This window comes from Medicago truncatula, chromosome 1 (assembly GCF_003473485.1).
Source record: "Medicago truncatula cultivar Jemalong A17 chromosome 1, MtrunA17r5.0-ANR, whole genome shotgun sequence".
Lineage (NCBI taxonomy): Eukaryota > Viridiplantae > Streptophyta > Magnoliopsida > Fabales > Fabaceae > Medicago > Medicago truncatula.
The window spans coordinates 50,756,315-50,775,434 of record NC_053042.1 but is presented as its reverse complement, the minus strand read 5'-3'; the positions used below and the strand labels follow the sequence as shown (position 1 = coordinate 50,775,434).

The following is a 19,120-nucleotide window of genomic DNA, read 5'->3' as shown; positions in this document are numbered from 1 at the left end:
GAGAAGAAAAGAATAGCTCGTTAACACAAGCTAAAGAGGGAGAAGAGAGAAAAGTTCTTTGACAACTCAAGAGAACTTTTGGTGTGTGAAATTGTGTGGAATGAGGGCTCTATTTATAGGTGAGGAGTTTGATGAAAAAAGGAAAATTGGTTTAATGGAAATCATGGAGAATTATGGTGAATTTTGAAAAAGAAATGTTAAAGTTGACACTTGACTTGAAATTTTTTTTAGACCTTGTACATTTTATTTTTGGACCTATTGACACTTTGTTTTTTTGGACACTAATTAATTAAAAAGAAATAAAATAAAAATAAAATAAATCTAATACGAAATAAAATAAAAACAAATTAAACTAAATTATGTAAAGAAAAATAAAATTAAAAGATGAAAAATAAAAAATATTAAATATAAAAATAGTAACTAATCTTAAAATTAAAATTATTAAAAGATGGAAAGAAAATAAAAAGAGAAAAGAGGGCCCGACTCGGAATAAAAAATGAGGTATTTTAAAATACCTTCCTGCGGAATTTTTTACTGAAAAATCAGAGATCGATCAGAGTCAAGTGACATGTGTAAGTGGGACCTTAGGTTAAAAATTAGGATATGACAAATGTCAACCCGATAAATTGAATCTAATCAATTTGATTTTCATGGGTTTGATTTGGTTCAAACTTCAGAATAAGATGTTACAAAAATTGAACCAAACTAATTATTTTTTATTGGTTTGGATTTTTTCTTCTTAAATCCAAGTCTTATTCTGCCTGCCAATTTTATTTACTTTATTCAGAAATTTTAAAAAATAAATAAAAAAGATTCTTGGGCCTGAAAAGGAAAAGATTAAATCTTTGGCCACTAAAAGTGATTTCTCAACCCATAAAATTAAGAACAAAAATAGTATAAGCTTTGTTTTATTTTAAAATAATTCATAAAATATTATTATTTTAAATATATTTTCTATTAGTAAGAATCATTAAAACAATTTTGTCAATTTTTTTAATTAGTTACTATACTTTTTATAGATGTTGTCATTTTTTTTTTTTTTTTTTATAAATAAATTACTATACTTTTATAGATGGATTTGATGGATATTTATCCATTAAAAATATTATAATGGATGGATTGAATGGTTTTTATGTTCAGTAAAATGAATTAGATTAGATTTATTTTAAAGAACTTCTAATGTATTGTTAATAGATTAATTAATTGTTTTAGTTTATCCATCACCATATGAGAGAATGAGTTAGAGCATTTTATCAACAAATAACAAATGTGAGCGACTAGCTAGAGATGGATGTGGAGGATAAGATTGTTATAGAAAGAGATAATGAGAGAATATATAGAGGAGCTTGTGAAGAGTGGTGAGATTTTCTTTTTACAATCAATTAGTGACTAAAATTTCACTTTTTAAGGTGAATAAATGAAAAATTAGGGGTTCGAATTCTAACAATGTTTCTACCAACTGAACTATGCATATTTTGTGTTAAAAATATCCAAATATTTGAATAAATGTATTTTTTTTTTTTTACTTTTTTATCTCAATATTCATGGCTCTATAGGTTAAACAACGATAAGTTTACGAGGAAGAATCAAAGTTTGATCTCTACATTACAAGTTGTTAAAATGGGTTAAAAAACTTTTTTTTTTGAACAATCAAAAATGAAATATATATTAACTACCAAAAGCAACTCCTCTAGTACAAGGTGTGCCAAAAGAACTACTCTACAAACAATCAAAACAAACCATTAAGCGATGCCCAAGCATTGAAAGGGACGTGAGCACCACATATCTGTACCAAATCTAAAAACAACCTTTTTGGCTTTCAGCCAGGCTAAAGACATATATTTAATTTTATCAAACAACCTGGGAATAGAAGATACCACATTATTGAACAGCCTGTCATTGCGTTCGTTCCATAAAACCCAAACACACAAGAGCCAAATAAGCTGAAGAAAATCTCTAGTAGTTTTACCACCACCTGTCAAGTTCACAAACTGAAGAAAATGATCGAGAAGAACATTGGTATCAACGCCTATAATACCCAACCATTGACGCACCAGAGCCCATAAAGGTGAAAATGCATCACAAGATAAAATCAAATGTTGCGCCGTTTCACTCATGCCACAATTTGAAACACACAAAGAAGCTTCTATGTCGATCACCCTTCTTCGGACCAAATTATCTTTAGTAGGCAATCTATCACGAAGCAACCTCCAAGCAAAAAGAGAGACCTTCAACGGCACCTGGTGGTGCCAAATCAACGAAGCTGCGGGATCCCTAAGTGGAACGTCCTTTGTAGTCAGCAAGTGATATGAACCGCGAACAGTAACCCCTCAACAGGGTCTGGCAACCACACCCACCTGTCGGAAACAAAATCTTGCAAAGAAACATCAGTCAATAAAGCCCTACACTCCTCTAACTCCTCCTCCTCCCAAGCCCATAACCTCCTCCTCCACTTCCATGCCTCCCCCCTGCTCAACACCAAGAGAGAACAAACCTGCCACCGTAATGAATTTATTCTCAGAAAGATCAAACAACCTAGGAAACCTCTTACGAAACGAAACTGATCCTAACCACTTATCATACCAAAACAAAGTATCGGAACCATCCCCCAACTTCTTAAACACACACTCCCCAAACTGGGTTAAAGAGCTTTAAACTATTATCTAAACATCGGAGTAGAGATTAACCTTATATCAGTTTAAAATAATAAAAACTTTTGAAGATAAGATGGATACATTATTTTTATGAAGTTTAAGATGTCTACTTTCATCAATAAAAAAATAGATCAGCTTCACATGATTTGTCCTGTCTAAATTGAGTAAATATTTTCTATAACATAGCGTTTTCAAATAGCGATGGCAGGAGAAATTGTATCCATTGCTTTCCTCGTGTTTTTTTTATATTGTGGCCATCCCATTCAAAATCAAAAACAGTATTGATTACGTAACAACTAGGGTCCTCGTGATGTTAAGAAATACAATTGACTTTATAATAGGAGGAATAAAGATAGCATTGGTTCATTATTAGTCTGTATTTACATTTTTCGACCAAAAATCATACAACAAGAGTAATGAAGATGAAGTTGAAGTTGATATTCTCCTTTCTCCTCATGCTCTTGTGTAGCTCCATAGAATGCAGTCATATTCCTCACCCACTTGACCCTCTAACACCTTCAGAAATCAACCTTGTCCGTAACATAATCCTCAAATCATACCAAACCAAACACTACAACCTCACTTTTCACTACGTAGGATTGCAAGAACCCGACAAACCTCTCATTCAATCATGGCTATCCTCCAACACTAAAACCAAAACTCTTCTTCCACCACCTCGTCAAGCCTTTGTCATAGTAAGGTTCCAAAAACAATCCCTCGAAATCATCGTAGACTTTTCAACTCGTTCCATAATCTCAACAAAACTCTACAAAGGACAAGGCTACCCTATCCTTACCTTTGGTGAACAAACCATTGCATCACAGTTACCATTCACCTACGAACCGTTTAAACATTCTTTGAACAAAAGAAATATTAACATTTCTAATGTTTTATGTGCTGCTTTTACGGTAGGTTGGTTTGGAGAGGAAAAGAGTAAACGAACAGTGAAAGTGAAGTGTTATTACAAGAATGGTTCTGCTAATTTGTATGCAAGACCATTGGAGGGTGTGGCAGCTGTGGTTGATCTTGATGAAATGAAGATTGTTGGTTACTCTGATAGACATGTGATTCCAGTGCCAAAAGCTGAAGGAACTGAGTATCGAGCTTCAAAGATGAAACCACCGTTTGGTCCAATGCTTAAAGGGATAGCTGTAAGTCAACATGATGGACCTGGTTTCACCATCCAAGGTCACTCCGTGAGGTAATAATAATCTTGGTCCAAGTCACACTTTTCTAACGTGTTATTTCCTCTTCAATTCTTAATTAATATATATATATATATATATATATATATATATATATTTTTTTTTTTTATCAATAATAACTAGTAATATTAAATTTAAAAACTACAATGATTCTGATGGTTGAAAAGTCTTTCTATCAAATTCCAATGTTAACATATCTAACATGAATGAAGAAAAGTTACGATCTAGATAATTTGAAAAAAGAAAATTGATGACAGTGACAATTTTCTTTGATCAGTTGGGCCAATTGGGTTTTCCATATAGGATTCGACATTCAAGTTGGTCCAATAATTTCTTTGGCATCAATTTATGATCTAGAAAATCAGAAATACCGTGAAGTACTATACAAAGGATTGATATCAGAAGTGTTTGTGCCATACCAAGACCCAAGTGAAGAATGGTATTACACAACCTACTTTGATTGCGGTGAATATGGCTTTGGACAGACTATGTCTTCATTACAACCTTTCACAGATTGTCCTGCAAATGCTGTCTTCCTAGACGCATACTATTCTGCTTCAGATGGTACTCCTGTTAAGATATCTAATGCTTTTTGCATTTTTGAGAAGTATGCTGGTGATATCATGTGGCGTCACACAGAAATTGCAATCCCAAATGAAGTGGTGATATTTTTTTTTTTTTCCACGTTATTTTAATCATTGTTTCATTTTTTTTTAGTTGATCTATAACTATTGATTGTGTGTGGCAGATAACTGAGGTCAGGTCAGATGTAAGCCTAGTAGTGAGATCGGTTTCAACTGTTGGAAACTATGATTATGTTATAGATTGGGAGTTTAAGCCAAGTGGTAGCATCAAACTTGGGGTATGGATTTATATACCAAATGTTTTATGCCATAAAATTGTAATTAGTTGTTGTTATATGAAGCTAATTGCATGCTATATTTTAAAATAGGTTGGGCTTACTGGTATATTAGGGATTAAGGCAGGGACATATACCAATACAGATCAAATCAAAGAAGACATACATGGCACATTGCTAGCTGATAACACAATTGGTATCTACCATGACCATTTCTTTACCTATTATCTTGACCTTGACATTGATGGTGAAGCCAATTCCTTTGTCAAGACAAATTTGGAGACTGTAAGAGTGAAAGATCAAACAATACCTAGGAAAAGTTATTGGACTGTTGTAAAGGAAACAGCTAGAACAGAAGCTGATGCAAGAGTCAACATTGGTATTAAGCCTTCTGAGTTACTAGTGGTAAATCCTAGTAAAAAAACAAAACAAGGAAATCAAATTGGGTACCGTTTGCTTCCAGGCCCAATTGTGCATCCACTTTTGCTAACCGATGATTATCCACAAATTAGAGGTGCTTTCACTAATTATAATGTGTGGGTCACACCATACAACAAAACTGAGAAATGGGCAGGAGGATTATATGTTGATCATAGTAGAGGTGATGATACTCTAGCAGTTTGGAGTCTAAGGCGAGTCCATTAAATTTTGGCTTGATCATTCTCATTTACGTACTCTTTGTAAGTTGTAATATTGTGCATAGAAAACAAGTGTGAGAAATTGTTAATGTTTGGTATCATGAATTTAATGTGCAGGGATAGGAAGATCGAGAACAAGGATATAGTATTATGGCACACAATGGGATTTCATCATGTTCCTTCTCAGGAAGATTTTCCAGTAATGCCTACGCTGAGTGGTGGATTTGAGCTCAGACCAACCAATTTCTTTGAGAGCAATCCTGTTCTTAAAACAAAATCTCCAAAGGCTGTGCATTGGCCCAACTGCACTTTTCAACATTAGCTATCTGTTCTCATTAAAAATTATATGGATTCACATTTTCTCAATTTATGTAATTTTCTCAAGGGAAACACTCTTTATCATTTAATGAAATCCCATATTTCATCTGATCAGTAATATTCCTACGTGACTAGTCTTTGTTGTTTATGTCACTTTTAACTACGTGGGGCATTATGTTGTGAACTCGGACAAATATCACACCAATGAATAATAAAGACGTGTGGAGCAAATGAAGTGGTAATCAATAGATAAAGTGTCTCAAAGCAACAACAACAAAACAGACCTAAATCTAAGTGTAGAGCAACACCACAAGTATAATCAAAGCAATAAAGATAAGCAATCAAAGAAAGGAACAAACACACCAAAATTGTTGACCCAGTTCGGTCCAATATGACCTAATCTAGGGGAGAGAGCAGCCATCCAATCCACTAAGATGAAAATGTTACAATGAGTTACAAGAAATTAACTTATAAGCATACAAAAGAACAAGTCCTAATTTCTATACCCATTTTTCATATCACTCACACTCTCAATGAATCCTAAGAAAAAACACAAAAGAAAGCTTTTTGATCCTTCCAATGATGAAATCTCACTACCCAAGGTGTTTACAATGTTTCCCAACCCAAGAGAACCTCACTACAAAGACACTCAACCCTAAAGTTACCTCCTTTGTAATCCAAGTTTCTCTCTCTAAAAGCTCTCATTCAAAATCTGCAAAGAAACACTTATATAGTACACACTGACAGACGAAATCGGGTCGCGCCTGTCAGAATCGTGCCACGATTTTAAACGTACGACCCAAGGTACAACGACCTTATCCACAAATCGCGCCACGCCAGTACTAAATCGCATCGCGATTTACCTTCAGCAAAAACATCCATTATGCCAAGAGAAATCGCGTCACGGCTCCCAAAATCGTGCCACGATTTTGGCCTTTACAGAATCAGAAATTTGAAGTCAATTTCAACATTTCTCCACCTTGACTTCTAATTGGTGATGATGTCAATTTAACCATCAACCACCATGTTGCTCTCTCCAAAAGGGAATTACTCTTCAACAAACTTGATCAAGTCCAAGCAATGCTTGAACCTTGATCTAGGCAATGACTTGGTAAACACATCCGCCGGATTCTCTTCCGATGCCACTTTTTCCACCACAATCTCTTTTGATTCAATCATGTCTCTAACAAAGTGTAAGCGAATGTCAATGTGCTTTGTCCTCTCATGATACACTTGATGATTCACCAAGTGAATGACACTTTGACTATCAAAATGTATCTTCACGCATTCTTGAGTAATTCCTCACTCACCAATCATTCCTTCAACAAGTGCAATGTACTCCGCTTGAGTGGTAGATAATGCCACCACAGATTGTTGATTAGCCTTCCAACTAATAGCCGTGTCATAGAGAGTAAACACAAACCCCAATAGAGATTTTCTTGTGTCCACATTGCCCGCATAGTCCGCATCAACATACCCCTCCAAAACATCTTCATCTTGAGCTGCTCTTGTGTACTTCAAACCGCCCTTCAAAGACGCATTCAAGTACCTCAACACCCATTTCAAAGCTTTTCAATGTACAATACCCGGATTCGCCATAAACCGACTCACAATGCTAACCGCATAAGCTAAGTTCGGTCTACTACAAACCATTCCATACATGATGCTTCCAACCCCACTTGCATAGGGAGTACCTTCCCTCAATTGCTTCTTATCCTCGGATTGAGGACATTGTTTTGTGGACAACTTTGTGTGGTGCCCCAAGGGAGTGCTCACGGCTTTAGAGTTTGACATTCTAAAATGCTCCACCACCTTCTTCAAATAACTAAGTTGAGATAAGAAAAGTTCGTCTTTGTCACGATTCCTCAAGATATCAATTCCAAGAACTCTCTTTGCCGGACCAAGATCTTTCATCTCAAATTCACCATTTAACTTTTCTTTGAGCTTCACAATCTCATCCTTGCTAGAGCTTGCCATCAACATATCATCCACATATAAAAGAAGTTAGAGAATGACTTTCTCACCCCTTTTCAACATGTATACACAAGAATCATATCCGCTTCTCACAAATCCGATCTTCAAAAGAAATTCATCAAACCGACGATACCATTGTCTATGGCTTTGCTTCAACCTATACAAAGATTTCTTCAAAAGACATACCTTAGACTTGTCCTCCACAAAACCTTCCAGTTGCTCCATGTAGATTGTCTCTTCAAGGTCACCATGTAAGAAAGCGGTCTTCACATCCATTTGTTCCAACTCAAGATTCAATTGATTCACAATAGCCATAGGTAACCCAACTATTGATCAAATAAACAGTAGTTGTCACTGCTTCACCCTAGAAAATCTTAGGTAACCCAGCTCCTAGAAGCATACACCTCACACGCTCCAAAAAGGGTCATATTCATGCGTTCAGCAAGACCATTTTATTGCGGTGTTCTCGGTACGGTCCTATGCCTCTTGATTCCTTTTAACCTGCAAAACTCATTAAATTGCTCTGAAACAAACTCCAGGCCATTGTCAGTTCTTAACCCTTTTAGTTTAGTTCCCATTTGATTTTCTATGAGAGTGTGCCATTCCTTAAACTTCTCAAAGGTGTTACTTTTGTTTTTCAAAACAAAGACCCACACTCTCCTAGAATAATCATCAATGATGGAAAGAAAATAGGAACCCCCTCCATGAGTAAGTGTCTTGGAAGGACCGCAAAGGTCCGAATGTACATACTCAAAAGGCCTACTAGAATGATGCATACCACTACCAAACTTTACTCTATGTTGCTTGCCTAATATGCAATGTTCACAAAATTCTAGCTTGTCCAATTTATCTTTTCCTAGCAAACCTTGTTTAGCTAGTTCAACTAAACCTCTTTCACTAACATGCCCCAATCTCAAATGCCACAATTTAGAATTATTATGAGGTACAACACTAGCTACCGATGCATTACCAATTACTATGGAACCATCTAAAATGTATAAACCATTCATTTTAGACCCTTTAATCGTAATCAATACACCATGCGAAATTTTACAAACCCCATGCTCAATTCTAGTGCAATAACCTAGACTATCAAACATGCTTAGGGAAATTAAATTTCGCTTAAGTTCGGGAACAAACCTCACATCCTTTAATAGGAATTCACGGTCATCAAACATCTTTAGACGAACAGTGCCCATGCCTTGGACTTTGCACGCTTTGTTATTTTCGAGTCAAACAACTCCTCCTTCTTTTAGAGCCAAAGTCTCAAAATATTTCTTCCTATGACACATGTGATAAGAGCATCCAAGGTCCAAAACTCAACTCTTCTCCGGTTCCCAACTTGTAACCACTAGTGCACCCGCACTCTCATAACCATCTTCATTGGAAGCCTCCACAACTTGAACGGAAGGACTACCATTGCCCCCTTTATCCGGGTAATCCTTCTTGAAGTGACCTTGCTTATGACAAAGAAAGCATTTATACTTTGATTTGTCAAACCCCTTGGACCTAGACTTGGACCTCGACTTCCCCTCGCCTTTTCCTCTATGCTCACTCCTCCCTCTTGCAACATTCAAGCCTTCACCACCTTCTTCAACCTTCAAGTCCTTGAACTTGGTTAATTCCTTGGTTCTCAAAGTCGCTTGGACCTCCTCCAGAGTAGTGGTTCCCTCCTTACCATAAATGATGGTATCCTTGAAATGCTCAAAAGACTTTGGTAATGAATAAAGTAACAACAAAGCCTTATCCTCATCTTCCATATTAACTTCAATGTTGGCCAAATCATCAAGAATTTTGTTAAATTCCACCAATTGCTTCGAGATTGATTTAGACTCCACCATCTTGAATGAATAGAGTTGTTGTTTCACGAGTTGCCTATGAGCCAACGATTTCGTCATGTAAAATGACTCCAACTTAGCCCACATCGATGCCGCGGTAGCTTCCCTCGTGACATCCCTTAAAACCTTATCTCCGAGACATAAAACAATGGCACTCTTAGCATTGTTTATCATCTCACGCTTCTCCGTTTGTGTCAAGTTTGCTGGCATCGCCGCTTCACCCTTCAATGCTTCTACACTTTTTTTGGTGTCAAAACCGCTTGCATCTTAACCTTCCACAACCCGAAATCATTACTTCCGGTGAACTTCTCAATGTCCCACTTTGAACCCATGATACCAACTATACCAATAACGCTTTTTCCTCACGGTGGGCGCCAATTGTTGTGAATTCTGACAAAATATCACACCAATGAATAACAAAGATGTGTGGAGCAAAGGAAGTGGTAATCAATAGATAAAGTGTCTCCAAGTAACAACAACAAAACAGACCTAAATCTAAGTGTAGAGCAACACCACAAGTATAATCAAAGCAATAAAGATAAGCAATCAAAGAAAGGAACAAACACACCAAGATTGTTGACCCAGTTCGGTCCAATATGACCGAATCTGGGGGAGAGAGCAGCCCTCCAATCCACTAAGATGAAAGTGTTACAATGAGTTACAAGAAATTAGCTTATAAGCTTACAAAAGAACAAGTCCTAATTTCTACCCATTTTCACATCACCCACACTCTCAATGAAACCTAAGAAAAAACACAAAAGGAAGCTTTTTGATCCTTCCAATGGTGAAATCTCACTACCCAAGGTGTTTACAATGTTTCCCAACCCAAGAGAACCTCGCTACAAAGACACTCAACCCTAAAGTTACCTCCTTTGTAATCCAAGTTTCTCTCTCTAAAAGCTCTCATTCAAAATCTGCAAAGAAACACTTATATAGTACACAGTGACAGACGAAATCGCGCCGCGCCTGTCAGAATCGCGCCACGATTTTAAACGTACGACCCAAGGTACAACGACCTTATCCATAAATTGCGCCACGCCAGTACTGAATCGCGCCGCGATTTACCTTCAGCAAAAACATCCATTCTACCAAGAGAAATCGCGTCACGGCTCCCAAAATCGCGCCACGATTTGGCCTTTACAAAATCAGAAATTTCAAGTCAATTTCAACACATTAGATTAGTCATGCTTATAAGGAAGCGATGCAACACAAACCATTAGATAAGGTATCACAAGTGGTTAGACCAATGTTAAAAACAACAAGTATATAAGATAAACTTTTGACTATTGATCTAGGGGTCTATTTAGTTTTTTTATTGGGTTGTGATAGCAAAATCTTCCTTACCAAATATCTTAAAATATGGGCTGTGTATAAATGAATCGTTACAAAATTGGTTTGAAAGGTGGAAGATGCATCCCACTTGATCTGGGGTATATCCGATTGTAATGTATTCAATCAACGTAATAGTACAAAAGGTTCTACAATGCGGCGGAGCTGTACTAATTTACGGTAGAGGTAGTTCTCCGATTTATGGTGGAGGTAGTTCTCCGATGAGTGTACAATTATATTACAAAGGGAAAATCTAAAGAGAGCATCGTAGAAGAGTCGATGAAAGTGGTGAAAAAAGAATCACCCCTTGCAATGGCCCACAACTTGTCCTTATATAGAGGTGTCCAACCATAACCGTTTTCGTGAAACCCAACAAGAATACCGTATTTTGTTAGTAATCACATTAATGATCCTAATCGATAAAGTCCTGCTCTTGTGCGACAAGGCACATGGGAGATCTCATACTATAATATTATTAGAAATAGGGAGTAAGCAATTACTTTGATTCCTAAATATATGATGCATTGTCGTTATATTATAGTTTTTAACAAAATTACAAAAAACATCATTAAGTGTATATTTTGGTGGTAACTCTATGAATCAAATTGACCATTAAAAGAACACACTCGAGAATTAAACTAATTAATGAAAGATGCATTTCATGACCAAACTGACAAACGAAAGATGCATTTGTATATACTTATATAATTTTGATACATTCAGATACTATTGCAACAACCTCTCACATATTTAAGGACCACAATGACTGTTTACTGTATTATTAGAGAAGCTTTAGCTACAATTAACTCAGAGGAGAAAGAGAAAAAGGCTTTTAGCCATGAACAACTCAAACATTAGTCTTGTATTAAACACAAAAATAAGAGCAAAAATTAGTTACAAAATTTACCCATCAAACAATGGTGGAACACTAACTTCAGAATCTCCTTCCAACATCTGCAACACCTTTGCAATAGATGGCCTAATAGTTGGATTAGGACACAAGCACCACAGTCCAACCATAGTCATTCTCTCAAACCTATTGAAATCATTAACAACTTCAACATCATTACTAACAATGTCTCTTAGTTTCCCTTCTTTTGCCCAATATTGAACCCAATCTATAAGTATCATGTCATCACCACCCTCTGTTCCATCTTCAATTTGATTCAACTCAATGTGCCTTTTGCAAAATAAGATTTCAAGCAACATGACACCAAGGCTGTAGATATCCACTTTTGCAGTGATAGGCGCATTTTTGAGCCATTCTGGTGCCAAATATCCCATTGTCCCTCTAACATTTGTGCTTGTTCTACTTCTGTCATTCATTAATAGCTTTGCCATTCCAAAATCTGAAATTTTTGCCGTATAATTTGAGTCAAGAAGAACATTTTGCGGCTTTATGTCGCAGTGGATTATCTGAGGGTCACACTCTTCATGCAGGTACATCAAGCCTCTAGCAATTTCAACAACAATTTTAGCTCTATGTTCCCAACTTGGTTTATCTTTATCCTCCTCCCTAAAAATGAAACTTGATAATGTTCCATTTCTCATCATTTCATAAACCAGAAGACGATGATTCTGCTCGTTGCAGAAACCTAACAACCTCACAAGATTCTTGTGATGTGTCATGCCAAAATAGACTGTACCAAAACCTCCACGATCGAGTTCGTTTCTGAATCCGTTTGTCGCTTCTCTCAATTCTTGGAATGAAAATGCCTTTAAGTTGATGTCCACAGGCTTTGGCTTCGGCGGCGTCTCTTTCTTGATAAGATAGCCAAATGTGGGATGATAATAGATAGCAATAGTTGCAAACACAATAGCAAGCATAGAACATGTTGATGCGGCTACGATCAAAACGACTCGAGAAGGTGAATCATTTTGATCCTCTTGAAGAATTTGAGGAACTTTAATCAGTGTCACTCTATTGCTAGTTTCAGGTATACTTATTCTTGCATTTAAAAGAGGTGTCCTTTTCTTATAACAAACTGAGTCAATCAAAACAGCAGCCATGCAGAAACAATCATTCATCACTTCCTTACTGCAACTGTCCAAATCAGATGAGTCTATTCTTTGTAGATCAAAAAATATGCTGTTTGGTATATCAGCATTTTGAATTTTCACCACTGTAATGTTTGATGCAGAGGAATTTGCATTTTTAGCACATAAATCTAAGGCAACATTAGGATAACACCCTTTGGATGGAAAATTTGGATCAAAAGGCGTGTATCCAGGTAAACAACTACAATTAACTGTGCTGTTATCAGGTGAATTGCAAAAACCATACACACCACAAATAGCATTCACTGTGCATGGCTGAGTTATAGCCTGCCATATAACTGTCCAATCTTTTCCACTCTCTTTAAGATAAATCATCTGTTAAAAATTTCCACGGTCGTTGATCGTTGCTCGATGATAATAGTTTTGAACTGGATTAGGCACTTCTGTGGCCATGTTAAATATGTTGTGTGTGCCAATGACAGTATAAATAAAAGCTGTTATATGTTGTTGAAGATATATAAGTCTTACACTTGTGTTGGAAGTAGTTGAAGTATACCAGTAACCGGGATCCGAATACGGAAATGCTGATATAACAATGTTGCCATCGGATTTTTGAACCTCTAATTTGTATTGACCAGTCGAGTAATCTTCTGTCCCATTGGCATTAGAAAAAAGCATATGACCCATGTTCAAAATTTGGCCTGGTAAAATAGTATCTGTTGGTGAATCAAAACTCTGCCAGATGATTTTTGAAAGAGAGTTTAACAATAAAAAATTCCCATTATCTTGCATCATAGCAGAAGTTGCATTAGTACCATTGTAGATTATAACTAAAGTTTTGTTTGCATGTTGCAGTAAAATTTGGCCTTTTACTGTGAAATTGACGGTTGAACCGATTCGAGCTGGATCGTCACGGTTTGCCGACCAAACCAATGTTTTCTGTGGAATCTTATCAAACCAAATTCCAACAAGATAGTGAGAACTAACAAACAAGAGGGTAGAATCCAAAGGCAAAATCTCCAGAGGGTGATTTCCATGATGAATTAGTGCCAGCAACAATTCTGGAGCCTAATTCAATGGTATTATTATGATTATTGGTCCTTTGACCTCTAGAAAAGATGAATAGCTAAGAATATGCAATGAAAGAAGCAAGGAATTTAGTGGTAACATTAATAATTTTGGAAGAAAAGAGAGAATTGTGGGAAAGACTAATGAGTTGGAAGATGAAGCTGAAGTTGTAACTATAACCGTTTTATATGCATTTTAATTGGAGAAGAGTCTTTTCTTTGGATTAGGACAGTGCATGGAAGAAAAAAGTTTAGATAAGTCTAGAATTCATGATTTTCAAAAGAAAAATGCCAATCAAAGTTGACTAGTAGTAGTGGAGTAGTATACCATTAGAAGACAAGACGTATAGAATGTAAATTGTAATAATCTTGTAAAGAGCTTACTAGATAACTTTAATTAGTGAGTAAAAAATAGATAATTTTGATTAGTAAAAGTTCAAATATGCATCTTGAGTCTAAACTCAATTACGTATACAAAATGCTAAGGTGATTTGATATTGAATTTATACATTTTTTTCAAATAAGTTGCTAGTGCTTAGACTTTTTTGTCGCATAGAAAATTCAACAAACATTACAGTGCCTTCATGCTTAGGAAACCAAACCAAACCCCAGTTCTAGTTTAACAATTTTACTAGAACTAGAACCAATAACCTCATCTCATGGCTATCACGAACAAATGTTAACCTTCACATTGATCATATTTTTATAAATTAAAATTTTAGATTAAAAAAGACACATGCAGGAAAAGAGTTGATAATTTTAACAAATATTTAAAATAAAATTTATGTATAGTTTATAAGCAAAAGGACAATGACTTGGTACCCTTGGTGGCTCGTCAATCCTACATGTATCTTGGTACCATGTTGTATACTAGCACTGCTTTCATATGGAAGCAGATTCAAATCTCTTTTTCTTTTTGAGAATTTTTTTTTTTTTTTTTTTTTTTTTTTTTTTTTTTTTTTTTTTACAAATAATAATTGTGCTGAGGTGTAAGATGTCATGTTACCATTTTCTTCATGCAGGTTAAATTTTAATTTTTTAAACCCCAAATTCATTAAAAAAAAAAATAGGGATCATATAAGTATCGTATAAACATTTGGGACATTACCAACGTAAGGAGTCTAGTAGAAGGAAGGGTTAACAACATGAGAAACTATGTTTTGTACCTCGATCGGAAGACATATTCATATTTATTGTCCGACGCACATTGAAAAAGATTATCTCCAAACGAAAAGAAATGTACGGAAAATTAAGAAAAAGAAGAAGAGAACAAACATTTGAAAAATATAATGATTGGACTTAAGTGTCAATGAACTTTAGTTGAAACCGAATATATGGTAGGCAAGAGTCAAAGTTCGAATCCTAACTCAATATTATTAGACGGATTTTACTTATCTATCAACCGAACTCTAAATTATTAAAACTTTTTTTAAATAAACTAAAATGAAATATATTACCGATGTCAAACAAGTTTATCCCTCAGAAGGTTTGTCTGAATAAACTTAAGAAGAGTTTATAAAGTTACGCTACACACAGATAAACACCAATGAAACATAATAAACAAGATATATATCTACACTTTATAACATTAAAGAACAATATAAATAATAAATTTTATCATCTTGTGTATATTTGAACATATATATATATGCTTGCATTAAGCTGTACTTTTTGTTTTTTTGGTACAGAAGCATTAAGCTGTACTTTATACTCAAAGCAATGGATTGCTTTCGAAAAAGTTAGCTGGCCTGAGTTCAAAACCACCCTGAACTGTTGGCATTACTGGAAAATCTTCTTGATAAGGAACATGATGGATCCCAACTGTGTGCCACAGCACTATGTCTGTATTCTCAATTTCTCTGTTCCTGTTTGTCCAATTCAAAGTTCAGCAATAGATAGAATTTGATTAATAAGCTGAATTTTTCTTATTTCATTAAAAAAATTAATCCTTATTTCAACACAAGAATCGATTTTAATATGAATAAATTTTGTAACACATGTGCGTTTGATGTACTAAACATAATAGCATAAGACAGAACAACACATGACAAATTTTTATAATATTGAATAATTTTTTGCCTTATACGATTTTTTGTGAACAAAAAATTATTTTTGTATTTTAAATAACTTATATGTAGGACAAAATATTGGGATGTAGTTTAGGGTGTCTCTTACCTCGAGTTTATCATGTTTAAGAAACAGTTTTATAAATCAAACACCTTAAAACTAAATTTTCATGTCTTGTCCTTATTTTTTTAACGGATCATGTAAGGTAAAGAAAGTTACCTCTGGCTCCAAACGGCTAAGCCATCATCTCCACGGCTCCTATCAGCATAGAACCCTCCGGCCCATCTTTCTGACTTATTATAGGGAGTAACCCACACTTGATACTTTGTATAAGAAGCTCTTCTTTGTGGATAATCATCATCGTCCAACAAAGAACTGACCGGTTGTCCACTAATCAACCGGTAACCCACTTGATTACCTAACTTTGTCATTTTATTAGGGTTAACTATTAACAGCTCATTTGGCTCTAAGCCGAGCGTAATTCTAGCCTCAGCTTCCCTTTTGACAGCTTCTTTATTAACCGTCCAGTAACTTTTTCTTGGTGTTCCAAATCCACTTGCTTTGACCTTTTGCAACTTTGCATTGATGAAAGAGTTTGCATTATCATCAATGTCAAGGTCAAGATAATATGTTACAAGGTGATCATGATAATTGGCTATGGTGTTTTCTGCCACTAAGGTTCCAAATACTCTTTCTTTTATTTGATTTTTATGTGTGTATGGGACTGCTTTCATTTCTAATACACCTGTTAGAGCCACCTATGCATATGACAATACAAAACTATTTAGGAAATTAGGATAAGTGCAGTTTGTTTGACTTAAAACTAAATGTATGTTACATTAATTTATCATTTTGCTATTGTAATATAAATTGTAAGGTCTTTAAAAAAAAAATCTAAAGGTAAAATTGTGGTACAAGAATTTTACCCCAACTTTTATGCTGCCACTTTTCAGGAATTCCCAATCAAGAATATAATCATAGTTACCCACAGTAGCAATCATTCTGACCACCAAAGTTATATCAGCCTCTCCATCTCTTATCTGCAGAAAAACACATCAAATGTGTCCAATGAAAAACAGCTTAAGACCCTTTTTGGATAAATAATTAAATCAAGCACTTATAGCACAAATGTTTATGGTATAAATGTTTATGTATAAACTATTTTCTTAACAAAAAATAAAGTCAAACTGCTTTAACATTTTTTATTTTTTTTAAAATTCGATATCCGATCCAAGAATTTACTAAATCGAATGGACCAATCCCACCCCCCACTTGCGGGGGCTCCGTTTAGCCCACGGAGCAAACTCCAAGATCTCAAGCCAACCACTAGGCCAACCCCAAATGGGTTGTTAACAAAAATAAATTGAAAACAACTTATAAACATTTTATAAAGTAATTCCATAAACTCTCCTAAAGTCTCATAATATTCCTATGCTAGTAGATACGTTTAAATATATCAATCCAAACAGATCATATATTTCAACTAGCTTCAACACCAATTGAAAATGAAAATTTACTACCTCCTTCATCCCTAAATACAAGACCATTTATAGGTTTTTCTTGATCCTTTTCATAGGACATTTTTTTTTTCTTTTGAAAAGTTCAACTAGATTAATTATTATTTTTCCAACAAACTCCTAAAATGAAAATGTAATAAATATTATCATGAAAACATGAATTAATTTTCCCTCCTAAATAGAAAACCTGATGAAATAACAAAATTATAATATAATATATGACACCTTACCAATTTTGTGGGATTGTTGATTTCCATGTGTCTCCAAGCCACATTACCAGAATTCCTCTCAAACATGCAAATAGCCCTTGGTACTTGTTGCACCTCTCCATTAGGACCCACCATAAAACCATCCATATACACTGCATTTCCCGGGCAATCAACCTTGGGTTGCAAGCTATCAGCTGAACGTCCAAAACCAAATTCCCCAACATCCATGAAAGTCCTAAAATACCATTCTAATGTAGGATCCATGTAAGGAACAAATGTCTCAGACACATGACCCCTATACATCACTCTCCTATACTTTTGTTTTTTATCATCAAATATAGAAGCAGTTGATATAATCATTCCTGCTCTAGCATTAAACCCAACATGAAAAATCCAATTACCCCATTTCACTTCATTGCCTTTTATGGTAAATCCAATATTTGATATGTTACATGTAGCAAATATTTTAGACTCTTTACTTGAAGATTGAAAATTTGTACCTTCAGCTTTAGGCATAGGTACCCTATATCTATCATTATACATAATAATCTTTATTAAATCAACATCAACTAGTAATGTGATTCCTTCAACAGGCCTTGCCCAAATATTTACTGATTCATCCCTATAGAAGCATGACACTTTAAGGGCTCTCCTTGTGATTTTTTCTCCATACCAACCAATTGTGAATGGTACACAAGAAATTTCAGACAAATTTAAGCCCCTTTTGGCAATTGACTCTTTGAATTTAGGATATGTAAGAGGCAATTTACTAGCTTTGAAAAGCTCAATGAATGTAAAAGGAGGGTATCCATGACCCTTGTAGATTTTATCTGATACAATTAAACCTTTTGTTAAGTCTACCACTAGCTCATGGGTTTCACCTTTGGCTCTAACAACTACCTTGGCTTGTCTAGGAATACTAGGCTTTTGTTTTGTTGTAGATGATGACAACCACTTTAGGACATTGTTTTTGTTTGGTTCTTCAACATCAACAAAATGATAGGTAATATTAGGAATAGCACCAAGGTAAGATTGTTGAACTATCTGTCTTGTTTTGTTTATTTCAGTTGGAGATAGAGGGTCTAAAGGGTGAGAATAACTATTAATGAAGCTGAATTTAAGAAAAAATGCTAGAACTAGACATTGTGCAATCATGGTTGTTGCTTTACCAAACCTTGATGATATGATCATTTCTATTTTTTTGCATAAAATTTATGAGATATATGTTATGGCCTCCATGTTCTATTTTATATATAGTACCAAATTTTGTGACACATGAAAATTAAGCTGAATTTTGAAATGTATATTACTTTATTCCCGGCGGGTTCTACTGATTTAATGACCAAGTTAAATGATTTTGTAAACTTCCTTGAACATTGAATTGAGATAAAAAGTTTGCAGAATTTAAAACTATATACAGTAAATATAAACAGTTTTACTTCAATCA

General features: G+C 35.0%; 3 protein-coding genes across 4 annotated transcripts; 1 reads left to right on the top strand and 2 right to left on the bottom strand.

Moving 5' to 3' along the window:
• Positions 1–2,935: 2,935 nt before the first annotated feature.
• On the top strand, positions 2,936–5,788 carry LOC11413174 (primary amine oxidase 2). 2 transcript variants are annotated; one of them, XM_039829965.1, is made up of 5 exons: positions 2,936–3,855; positions 4,137–4,521; positions 4,608–4,721; positions 4,812–5,350; positions 5,480–5,788. In XM_039829965.1, the coding sequence occupies exons 1-5, from the start codon at positions 3,071–3,073 to the stop codon at positions 5,676–5,678; spliced, it is 2,022 nt and encodes a 673-aa protein (XP_039685899.1). In that variant the 5' UTR covers positions 2,936–3,070; the 3' UTR covers positions 5,679–5,788. The 2 variants fall into 2 exon arrangements, with proteins under 2 accessions (XP_039685899.1, XP_003592404.1); XM_003592356.4 differs by having other exon boundaries at positions 2,938–3,855; positions 5,474–5,788.
• A 5,755-nt stretch (positions 5,789–11,543) lies between these two features.
• On the bottom strand, positions 11,544–13,869 carry LOC25485223 (G-type lectin S-receptor-like serine/threonine-protein kinase LECRK4). The gene has a single exon (XM_039829964.1). It carries the CDS (start codon positions 13,186–13,188, stop codon positions 11,719–11,721), a length of 1,470 nt encoding a protein of 489 aa, XP_039685898.1. The 5' UTR covers positions 13,189–13,869; the 3' UTR covers positions 11,544–11,718.
• Positions 13,870–15,446: 1,577 nt separating this feature from the next.
• LOC11422876 (primary amine oxidase 1) lies at positions 15,447–18,869 on the bottom strand. Its single transcript, XM_003592355.4, has 4 exons — positions 17,695–18,869; positions 16,874–16,987; positions 16,167–16,705; positions 15,447–15,745 (listed from the first exon to the last, which is right to left on the bottom strand). The coding sequence occupies exons 1-4, from the start codon at positions 18,862–18,864 to the stop codon at positions 15,592–15,594; spliced, it is 1,977 nt and encodes a 658-aa protein (XP_003592403.2). The 5' UTR covers positions 18,865–18,869; the 3' UTR covers positions 15,447–15,591.
• Between the last annotated feature and the right edge of the window lie 251 nt (positions 18,870–19,120).